The following is an 11,413-nucleotide window of genomic DNA, read 5'->3' as shown; positions in this document are numbered from 1 at the left end:
GGCGAACTGAACATGGAGGAATCTAGCAAGAAGAAGGAAAGAAACGGGGTGTTGGAAAACTTCCTCAGGAAAGGCATAGACATTAGCAAATTTTCGACTAGGAAAAAATATGCTCTGTTGATGTTGTTCTGTGTGTACATAATAACCTGCGTGGGGATATTCTTTAACTGGATTTCTTTGTCGGATTTTTTTTATCACGGAAATGTGTACATAGACGATTGCAAAAATGTGCACTCGGGAGGGAGAAAAAACTTGGAGGGTAAATCATACAGTTGTGAAGAGCAGGACAAGAGAGTGCAAGCCTTATACCCAATTATCCTGTGCTCAAATTTTATCATGTCAGCCATATCGGGTGTCTTTTTTGATTATTTTGGACCCAAAATTACTGCGTTAATTGGGCATACCTTTAACATCATTTCTTGGATTTTAATTGGGTTACAGAAGGAAGGCAAAAATAACACCATCATTTTTGGAGCCATATTTTTGGGGCTCTCTTGCGACTCCTCCTACATACCAATTCTCAGTTTAATTTACTTATTCGAAGAGAACCATACGATGTATACTGTCATCTTAGGATGCTGTGCTTCTTTAAGCTTCAGCATACCCATATTTTTGGACCTGTTCACCTCGCCAAATGACGCCCAGTCGTTTCAGTTAATTTGCTTACTATATTGCGCGATCATTTTGGTTCCCTTTTTCTTTGTCCTTTTGATTTTTCTGCCCCTCAAGCATATGAGCGGTGGGGATCCCGTTGCGGAGGAAGCCCAGGGGAGTAACAACAAGACGCTGCAGGAGTTGGAGGGGTACCTCGTGTCGGGCGTGCCCCCCATGGATGGCCCAGTGGGTAGCCCGATTGATCGGGAAGTGGATAGTCCGACCCATCGCCCAGTGAATAGCCGAATTGATCGCCCTGCGGATGACCCTGTGGAATTCCCATATGACCGCCCCTGCTCGAGCCAGGGGGACCAGCTCAGTCTGCACCGCGGAAGGCACGTAGCGGATGAAGCACTTGTGTCCCTCTATGCAGAATACGAACATGAGCTGGAAGGAGAGAAAAACAACCTACGCGAGTTGATGATCGAAAGGGCTCTCACCTCGTCGTCCTTTAGCTTATCCTCAGCAAATGGGTGCGTACTGAGGAGGGTTGGTACACATACGTCTAGCAATTTTATCCAGCGGGAAGAGGGCTCCAATGACGTCTTTTCACAAAAAGGCAGTTCTTCTCTCATTATGGATGAACGTTATGGGCGCAGTTCCTCCGTCCGAGGGAGCATTCCAACTGGGGGTGGGTCCATAAAGAGGGATATATCAAACAAGAATGAAGTCATCCATTTGGATGGGAAGCTTAGCAAAAACGTGGACTACAAGCGTAACTGTAATATTAGACCCCCCAAGTGCAACGAGACAGGATCGAATTTCTTCTCCATCAGATACCTCAGCATCTGCTATTATTTCACTATATACAATTTATCGCTAGTTAACTACAACGAGTGTGCAAAGTTATTTTTTGCAGATTATTCAGATGTGCAGGAGCTTCTAAAGATATTCGGACCGTTATCAGTGATCTCCTGTGCAGCGTTTGGATTCCTCATTCGCAAGTTTCACATTCTCCTCATTATTCTATCGCTGCTGATGAGCAGTCTTCTCATGTATCTTTTTGCCGTGATGAGAAGCAAATTATTTGCCTACTTGAGTACGCTGTTCTATCTCATAGTAACAGGGTGCTACACGACACAACTGTATTGTTACATCCAGCTTATGTTTCCAAAACGTCATTTCGGGAAGATCGCAGGCACCACCAGCATGATCAGCGGGTTGTTGTCTCTATTGAACATTCCCATCTATAATTACTTCATCGTAGATTACAGTAAGAGTGACCCGAACCCGTTTGCCTACGTTGTGATTGCTCTCTTGGCGTCCACCTCACCTTTGCTCCTCCTTACGTACAGGAGGGCCAATGGGGGGCTGCTTCCGCGTGAGCGTTAGCGTAACAGCGTACGTGAGCCTAGTGGAGAGGAAAACCACCATGGCAGCCCCTATGGAAATGGTCATCCAAACCGCCATGGCTACCCCTATCCAAATCGCCACCGTAACTGCAATCCACAGGGGAATGCCTTTTCCAACGCAGCCTCTATTTTTCGCCCCAACGCAACGGCAAAGTGTTATGAGAGAAATTTTGAGCCAGAGACAAAAAAAAAAAAGAAAAAAAGGGGGAGTACTTTCATACCGTCTGTATGTTTCCTCCAAGACGGCAAGTTTCAAAATTGGAGTGATTGGCTCCTTTTGTGGAGGGACAAATGTGGGGGGTGTAAATTCGCGGTGGGGAGATGCCTTCCCGTCTTGAAAATCCCTGTGATGGCCACACCCATCGACATGTGCGTTGTCCGAAAGAAGAAGGATCATTTTGGGGGAGCCCCAATGCGTCGCGTGATGGCTAATTTCTGCCGCGCAAATGATGTGCTCACTTTTTTCAGAAGCTTTCCACAGCAGGGGGACAATAACATATGCAGCCGCCGACGCGGCGATGCGGTGTTGCGGTGCTGCTGCGTTGTGGCATTTTTTTTTCTCTTCGCACATGCGCCGTGAAGAATTGGACGAAAATTCGGCCTGGCGCTGCAGGTGAGAAGCGCGAAAAAATCGAAAGTCACACAGAAGGGGAATGTGCAAAAATGGGGAAGCAGCAAAATGGGGGAAGGCGCAAAAAGGGAGAAGCAGCAAAAAAATGACCACAGAGGGGCAGCAAAAAAATGACCACAGAGGGGCAGCAAAAAAATGACCACAGAGGGGCAGCAAAAAAATGACCTCAAAGGGGCAAAAAAAAAATCCACAAAACGTTTCGGGAAAACCACGGAAGGTATTTGCAACTGGGCGCGGAGTTGCTAAAATTCACAGGCGAATAGAACACTCCGTTGCTATGCGGGTGGCATGCGGCAATATATGGAGGGCGAGGCGAATCGCATGCGCGTGGTACTTTACCCCCCCACACACTGGCGCATACGTTGGAGGGGGTCGTACAACTTGATTGGGGCAGGCAAGTAGAACGACGGAGGTTAGCTCTCTTCGCCTTAAAAAAGGGGGGGCATGGAACAGGCAACACAGCTTGTTGCAGCCACTTGAAATTGCCCTTCAATTGGAAGTAGACTCGATTTAATTCACCTCAGTTTGGATCAATTCGAATAAATTCGAGCAGATTCGAACAAATTCGAACAAATTCGGGGCACGTTGCCTTAATTTATTTTATTATTATTTTATTTTTTTTTCTTTTTCTTTATTTTATTTTTTTTAACCTTGTGACAGATTTTTTACAACCCCCTTTTTGTTGTTAAAATTTTTTATGCGATTATCCCGTTGCACAGCGGAGGTTCTTTCTTTTTGTACAGCTGTGTGAGACGCCTGGTAAGGGAGCGTACCGTGGGGAAGATAACACCCTGGGGAAGAGAACATCGTGGGGAAGAGAACATCGTGGGGAAGAGAACATCGTGGGGAAGAGAACATCGTGGTGAAGAGAACATCGTGGTGAAGAGAACATCGTGGTGAAGAGAACACCGTGGGGGAGAAAACACCGTGGGGGAGAAAACACCTTGGAGAAGAAAGCCCCGTGGAGAAGAGAACACCGTGGTGAAACACCTACGTAGTGACTTCACACAGTGGATCGTCCTTTGTAACCCCCCCTCCCCCAGTTCTGACCCCCCTCATATAGTTTCCCCGCCATGAAGGACACGCGGGAGAACCCCTGCTTGGCCTTCCTGAAAGGGCTACGGCTCAAAACGGACCCCAATTTACCGGGTGCCAAGCAAAAAACGCCATTCAACATAAGCAGGTTCTCTCTGCTAATAATCATCGTGATATACACAGCGACCTCCGCCTGCATTTACTTCGACTGGAGTGCAATTCGAAACTTGTTGCTCAGTGTGGGGAAATATAACAACCTCAACGCGGGCGAATACACAGACATCACCCTTTCCCCTCAGTACAAGAGAATAAACAACCTGTACCCGATAACACTAGCCATACATTTTACCACATCCGTTTTCTGTGGTTTCTTATATGACCACATTGGTCCCAAATTTACAGCCATAATTGGACAGATGTGTAACATAATATCGTGGATTTTCTTGTCCATCGACTCCACCACCGTGGATACAACTTTCCTGAGCTTTGTGTTCCTTGGGTTGGGTGCGGACACTGCCTTCATCCCCATTTTAACCATTTCGAACCTTTATCCAGACGCCTCCACCTTCATCCTGACAGTAGTCGGAGCAGCTGCATCGTTAAGTTACGCCGTCCCAGCTACACTTAACTTCATTTGCCGAAAGTACCCTTCTACGCCATTTGCATACATCTGCTATGGGTACATATTTGTAATCCTCGTGCCGTGCTTATTAGTTGCGGCTTTCTTGCTTCCTCTTAAGCCATTCAAGGGATTGGACTACTACCTTGAGAAAGATCAGAGCGTGGGAAGCGGAGTAGAAGGGGATGGACACCTTACAGGGGGGAAGACAAAAATTGTTACAGGGCAAACGAATGACCAAATTGACGTGGAGATGCAGCCATTGGATACAGAGAAGTCGGAAGCGTCCAGGGGGAGAAGTGGCAATGTAAGCAACACACCGTCGACGCGGGGAAACTCACCAGACATTGGAGAACACTCCAGGGGAGGACACTCCAGTGAAGAAAATAGCAGTGGGAAAAATAGCACCGGAAAAGATACCAGCGAATCGAATCGCAAACGTGTGAACAGCAAAGGAAGCCGAAGTGCCATCCAGGGGGTGCAGGAAGACGAACAAACCAACTCTTCCAGAGGTCTAATCGAAGAAGGTTCCGATTTCCACAGAAAAAGCATAACCCTATTTTTCAAGGTACTGGTAAGCTACCCAAGCATCTGTATCATTGTCTACTTTATCATCTTCAACATTTCTACGGTCTTCTATGGGATGGTCACAGACACCTATTTTAGCTACGACCGATCGATTATCAGCATAATTAATATTATGATGCCCATTTCGTGTATCCCTTGTATCATATTTGGAAGGTTTATAAACAAGTATGGATCGGCCATTATAATCATTCTCATGAATGCCTTTTCTGCACTTATGCATTTGACAGCACTGATCAAACACCGAGCTTCCGGACTTGTGTCTGCCTTCCTATACATGTGCGTCACGAGTATTTACACGAGTCAGATTTATTGCTTCATTCAGAATTCCTTTCCGTCTGTTGTTTTTGGGAAACTTCTTGGATTCGCTAGCCTCTGTGGAGGCCTCTTTTCTCTGCTGTGTGAAAATCTCTACGACCAGATTGTGAGCAAGGATGGGGAAAGCATCGACCCCACCAACGTTGTACTCTTGCTCGTCATCGTCTTCATCCTTATGTTCCTACCCCTCACCGTTTTGTACAACCGAAAGTATGAGCGATGCATTGAGGACCTGCACCAGGAGGCGGCCACGTCACAGACCTCGGCGCACGCCTGAAGTGTACACAAACGTGCGTAAGTTTGTCTTTAACTTGTGCATAAGGAGTATACAGCTCTATGTTGTGACCATTCTGTACATCTTCCAGCACACCCCGTGAACGTACACCTTTTAGGAGCCTATCTTTGTCTTCCCCCTCCTTTTTTGTCGTAACGTTCTTACCTGCATTTGGGCCCTCTTTCGCATTCGTCTTCTCATTTGGATTTGTTTCTCTGCTTTTTTTTTTTTTTTTACCTCATATTTGTAAAATTTAAAAATTTGCAGTTTTTATAGTTTACCCTTATCAGCTTAACATTTTAAATGTACAATGAAAAGGTTTTCCTTCTTTTTTCCTTTCTTTCTTCTTTTCTTTTTTCTTTTCCTTTTTTCCTTTCTTTCTTCTTTGCTTTTTTCTTTTTTCTTTTCCTTTTTGTTTGCCGTGGACCCTTCGCCATTTCGAAAGAGTGAAAAATAAGGGAAAGCCGTGCGAAGTGGAATGGGGCAGACGGTTTTGTCTCTGCTCGACCATGTGCGTGGCTCAATAAATGGTTGGCCACAAGTCAAAACAGAATTTCACATTGGAATGATGGAGGAACATAGGGACGACGATGCCCAGTGTTGGAGAAAACCCCTTCTCATTTAACGCCTTCACCATTTCGTGCGCTCATTTTTTTTTAAGGTGATTTTTTAAAATTGCACTACAGACTGTTTCGAAGTTTGCGGTGCGGAGACTTCTTATTGTTGTTGTTGTTGTGTGTGGGGGGTAACATGGGTGCAAAATGAAACACTAAAAAAAGGGGGACGCTACGTTGTGGTTACCGAAAATAGGTCAACCAGCTAAGCGGTCACGAAGTTAAGCGGTCAAGCAGCTAAGAGGCCGACCAACCTGCAGGGGAAATTCTTCCAGAACGCGGCCAGACGCACAGCCGATGGCAGACACGGCGCGACGCGGGAATTTAACATATGTATAAGCCCCATTCCGTGATGCCACCGAAGGTAGCACATGTTACATTTGACTCTCCATTTCACATGCCTTGGACGGGCGGCAAAAATAACTGTCCGTGCAAGGATACTATAAGATACGTAACTTATCAGGTTACTAGCTTTCCTAATAAGGGAAACCTCAGAATAGAGAATTCCCTATCTCGGGGACTTTCCTAGCAGATGAAATGAAAACTTGGAAACAAATTTTCTGTAGACTTTCTGCGTGTAACATTATTATGTTAAATTGATCCGCGTCGCCGCGTTTATGCAGTCGTGCGTGGTTCCGTTTTCTCGTTCTTCCGGTTTTGCGTTGTTCCGTTCTTCTGTTCTTCCTCAGTGACTGGGCTGGCTATGCTACAAGTTAGCCTATCCTTCTACCTTTTTCCTTTCTCCTTTGGCCCCCAACTGAACATCCCCGGAAAATCTTGCGCCAACTTGGGGGGTTGCCTTCTTCGCCAAAGTGTGGTTACACCTGGAATATATGCTTTCCTCATTTCTTTGAGCTTCATGGTATGGTTCAAAAGATGGTGGCGGTGGGGGGGGCTCTCCCCACTAAAGATACCATCTTTCCGAGTTCTCCATTTTTGTTTCACTTTGCTAACACTATATGCCTTCACTTCACGTTCTCGCCATTTTGCCTTTTAAAAAAAAAGGCTTCTCCACTGCGGCCCCTATATGGTTGCATCATACTCAAAAAAAATGAAAAAAAAGAAATTTAATATGAACAGTTCATATTTTTCAAAAAAAAATAAAAATTATTTATAAAAAAAAAAAAAAATAAATATTAACTGTTCATACTTTTTGCAAATATTTTACAAATTAGTTCCGCAAAAAAAGAAAAAAATTAAATGAGCCGCTGACAATTTTTGGTAAAAATTTGCAAAATAGTTACAAAAAAAAAACAAAAAAATTAACAGCCATATTTTCATAAAAATGTTGCAAAATGGCTACCTAGAAAAAAAGGAATCTTATAAACAGCCATATTTTCCTGCAAATGTTACAAAATGGCTACCCAGAAAAAAAAAAATTGGCATAAAAGAATAGCTACCTGGTACCACGAGCTGAACAAAATTAAAGCCACGTGAACATTTACATTTCACCACCGTCTGTATCTTCTCATATGTGCACTGCACATCCAAGGCGAATGAACTTTACGCCAGAGTAGGCGTGTTAAAAGGGCACCTCACACTCTCAAACAAGAAGTATCCGTTCGGCATAAAGCGTAACCTTACAGGTGCAGCAGAAGGTGCGTAGTTGGGCAAAAAATAAAAGGGAAAACACGACGAACCGCTCTTGTACAGGTGAGAATACCATTATTGCATATGCTTATCTATCCAATATGTATGTGCGTGCTACGCGAAATGGGGGCTTAAAATTTAAAAGGATCACTCAAGGGCGCTTTTAAACGGGTGGAAGAAAAAAATTGAAGCGTATGTAATGCGCAGATAATTGCAAGTGACCTCGTGTATATATGTATTGCATTCTCCACCTTTCCCATAAGGAAAAAAAAAAAAAAATAACCCCACCGTATAGTAATATGCCTACTCTGCTGTTGTAAGGCCTTATGTGGAACCCCTTAAAAATGCAAAATGGTGAAGGAGGACCTTGTGTGGGCTTGAACACTCTCATTAGTGCTCCGTTGATATGTATGATGCATTTAGTTTCCCCCTCTTGTGCGAAAAGGGGGTTATAGGGTACATGGAACTGGCACACACTCAGTTTCACTACCTCGTGTTGACGCGCGCAAAGTGCGCACAATTGCTGCGTGAAAGCATCACTATTACATCCTCGCTGCAAAGTTGGCCACAACTGGCATAACGAATCCGAACAATATTGTGTAAAGCAGGATTGGCAGCAAAATTTCCATTCTGACAGTTATTATATGAGCTGATCTCATGACGAAGTGGATTTAACCGTTCATTCGTCTTTTCCCGCGAGGGTTACCTTAATACTTTGATGCCACTCACGTGAGTGTAAACCGCTCCGCTAAAAGCGCTATCACCATTTTCTACCCCCACCCGCGCACCTCATAAATGGGCTGCAGCAAAAAGAGGAATAACGAGTTGTTATTCCCAGTTGCGAAGCTGCAGAAGCATTTCCCCCCAATTGAATGGTGGCAGGGGAAAGAGATTTTGCACAAAATTCAGAAAAAAAATCAAAGGAAGTTTGAGAAAAATCCGTGTGATAGTTTATGGGGGAAATTCATCAATTGCTTGAGGAAGTACCCGCACACCTTTTCCAAGTGCAGAATAGAAGGCACGAGGTATTTGCAATGTCTATCGTCCATCAACCAGGCGGAAACAATAGATAAGCCGACGAATTATGTAAAGGTGTTGGAGTACTTTAGAATTTTCAACGAGACCAGTAGATTTAAGTACAAGAAGCCGGAGCTCACAGACTATTCCTTTTCGCAGAGTTGGCCTTTTAGCAGCCAAGAGGGCGACGCGCAGGACGGGGCCGACAAGGGGGGTGTTGTTTAGCCCCAATCAGTTATTCCTCCGCTGTGCACTGCTGCGTAAATGCATTCGTTGCGCGAGAGGTAGTAATGCATTTGTGTTTTTTTTTTTTTCCAACAGTTGCACGAACCGTTCATAACATTTTGGTTAGCCTCAAAAAAAAAAAAAAAAATAGCTACCTGGAAAGGAGCATAACGTAAAATTTTTGCCTTAAAAGTAAGGTATTCTTTTCTTTTTCCGATCGCGCAGAGAAGTTGCGCATTGTGTGGTAACCATGAAGAGGGCCCAATACAAAAAGGATGCGGTAACAAACATTGGGTTTTCCCCCCTTTTGGGAGTATTTGCTAACAATGGATGGGACACATGGAGGGATTATTTTCGCGCGTGTGTGTACAGGCGGGGTATAACCTTATGTAGGGTGCCGTATAGTCTCCCCTGTACAGTCTCCCCCGTGCAGTCACCCCTGTGAAGCGCTGATTTTTTTTTCCTCGCCATTTTCGCCGGCGGGGTCCTCCGTGGTGCCTGCCCGTCTATCGGTGACGGAGTAAATGATGTCAGACAAATAGTTCTGTTGTTCCTTTTCCGATCGACATTTTCTCCATTTCCAAAAGTGAATTTTGGCAGTTTTATATCCCAATTTTTCAAAGTGCTTGTGTTTCATTTGGAAAGATGTATGTCTCACAATGGTGTCCAAATCGATGATGATTTTTCTTTCATTTTCGATAAAGTCAACTGAGAACGAATTAACAATTTGTAAGGGAACAAAATTTAATTTAAAATTTGGCGCAATTGTATTTAGCACATTTTGTACTTCGTGAAATGTTTTCAACGCTTGCAGTTTTTCGTGGTCAATTCGGAGGAAGTCATTCATGGCATTTAGCCACGAGGGGGATACATTGTTCAAGTCAAACATAAATTGTTCATCCCCTGCAAGGAAGTAAATGGGTTCCCTTATCTTAGCAATGAGCGTGAGCGACTTGGGCACATTCCGCTGGAAAAGCAACTCAATTAATTTGGTTAACTTTTCCCCATCGACGTAATTCTTATAATACGTAGCGGCATGCACAAAATCGATGATGACAGCCGTTTTGGTGGTATTAAAATGATCATAATGGATGTGATCAAAAATTTTGCGAATTTTATTTTCTTCATTTATTTCGTTCATGTAAAAAGTGTACAGCAATTCACACAGCGTTGTGACGTTACAATCTTCCAAATGTTCTTCTACATTTTTGTAAATCACGTCAATATGATTCGTCGTGGTGAATTTCAGTTTGGTTAAATTGTATAATATGTTTACCAACGCAGAGTGATGAAAATGAGATATATTGTCAAATACGAGATTGCACAGACGTCTGATGAGAAAACCTCGGGGGATGCCAGCCATGGACAAGGTCTTCAATGCCAGTGTGACGTCTTTTGTTGTAAATCGATCAATTTCTTCACACATTTTCTCGATAATCAAATTGGTTAACTCGACGTCCAAATTCTGGGAAAGTCTCATACTCTCCAGTAACTGTGTTAGCAACGTCGGAGTGTACGCATCGATGTTGGAAATGGTTTCCTTTTTCACATGTTCGAAAAAATACTCATTCACATTGTTGCACAGACTTAACGCAAAGCATATACCAACCAAGTCTCGAGGATTCACATTCATTTTTTTTAAAACCTGGTCACTTATTTTGGTTAATAATTTTTTTATATCATCATTATTTATGGACAGGCTCACCAACCGTAGGGAGAAATTGCACAGGTACCTCGTGTTCATTATTCCTATTCTGCTTTCGATTTCTTCAAGGATGCCGATAAATTTGTCATCCTCCACGATTCTTTTCCTTTCCTCCATTTTTTTTCTACTTAAATTTTTCACCATGTTGTACAGCTTGTCTATGTTCATATTTTTATTTTCTTCGAAAAATTTCATGATTTCTTCGTTGCTCATGTTTTCTTCCATTTGGCTGTCCTTCGCGTAAGAGACGCTGGTGCCGCTGGCCATATCTCTCTTCCCGGAAAAGGGGTTGGCGTGGTTTATCGGCCCACTGTTCGTGCTGATGTTGCCGCTACGGGTTATGTTGGTTATGCTTCTGATGGGGCCTACGCTGCCCAGTGCCTTGTGCACAGCGGGGAGGCAACACACGTTCCGGCTTCCTAGGGGGGGCGCCGGCGCTAAGCCCCATCGGTTCACAGCCTTCTTCAAAATTCGCATTTTGCGCAGTAGGAAAGGCGATTTAAGGTGGTACGGCGTTCTTCCAATGTGGGAAGTGCGACTTTTAGCTTGCGCCTTGTTCAGCCCAGTTCAGCAATTTCTTGTAACTGCTTCCCTGCATATGCGCGTTCGGACCAACAGGGAATTTTTTCCTCTCTTTCCCGCGTTGAACACTCGTGGGGAAAACTCCTCTATGTGGAAATGGAAAGGAAAACGTATAATATATGCTCGTTTGCTTTCCACAGGGGCTGCTAACCTTTTTTCTCTCACTTTGGATTTATCCTTTTGTCGTCACGTGGTTGTTCTAATATTCTGTA

The 11,413-nt window shown here is 44.0% G+C and overlaps 4 protein-coding genes across 4 annotated transcripts; 3 read left to right on the top strand and 1 right to left on the bottom strand.

The window, feature by feature from the left end:
* Window positions 1–12: 12 nt before the first annotated feature.
* C922_04247 (hypothetical protein) lies at window positions 13–1,986 on the top strand (the record flags this gene model as incomplete). The annotated part of the gene is made up of 1 exon (XM_008819832.1): window positions 13–1,986. The coding sequence occupies one exon, from the start codon at window positions 13–15 to the stop codon at window positions 1,984–1,986; it is 1,974 nt and encodes a 657-aa protein (XP_008818054.1).
* Window positions 1,987–3,710: 1,724 nt separating this feature from the next.
* On the top strand, window positions 3,711–5,471 carry C922_04246 (hypothetical protein; the record flags this gene model as incomplete). Its single annotated transcript, XM_008819831.1, has 1 exon — window positions 3,711–5,471. The coding sequence occupies one exon, from the start codon at window positions 3,711–3,713 to the stop codon at window positions 5,469–5,471; it is 1,761 nt and encodes a 586-aa protein (XP_008818053.1).
* A 2,996-nt stretch (window positions 5,472–8,467) lies between these two features.
* On the top strand, window positions 8,468–8,914 carry C922_04245 (hypothetical protein; the record flags this gene model as incomplete). Its single annotated transcript, XM_008819830.1, has 1 exon — window positions 8,468–8,914. One exon carries the CDS (start codon window positions 8,468–8,470, stop codon window positions 8,912–8,914), a length of 447 nt encoding a protein of 148 aa, XP_008818052.1.
* Window positions 8,915–9,347: 433 nt separating this feature from the next.
* On the bottom strand, window positions 9,348–11,096 carry C922_04244 (hypothetical protein; the record flags this gene model as incomplete). Its single annotated transcript, XM_008819829.1, has 1 exon — window positions 9,348–11,096. One exon carries the CDS (start codon window positions 11,094–11,096, stop codon window positions 9,348–9,350), a length of 1,749 nt encoding a protein of 582 aa, XP_008818051.1.
* Window positions 11,097–11,413: the final 317 nt, after the last annotated feature.

This window comes from Plasmodium inui, assembly GCF_000524495.1.
Source record: "Plasmodium inui San Antonio 1 unplaced genomic scaffold supercont1.21, whole genome shotgun sequence".
In the NCBI taxonomy this organism is placed as follows: Eukaryota; Apicomplexa; class Aconoidasida; order Haemosporida; family Plasmodiidae; genus Plasmodium; species Plasmodium inui.
The sequence above is the reverse complement of the archived record's forward strand: the minus strand, read 5'-3'. Positions and strand labels throughout refer to the sequence as shown.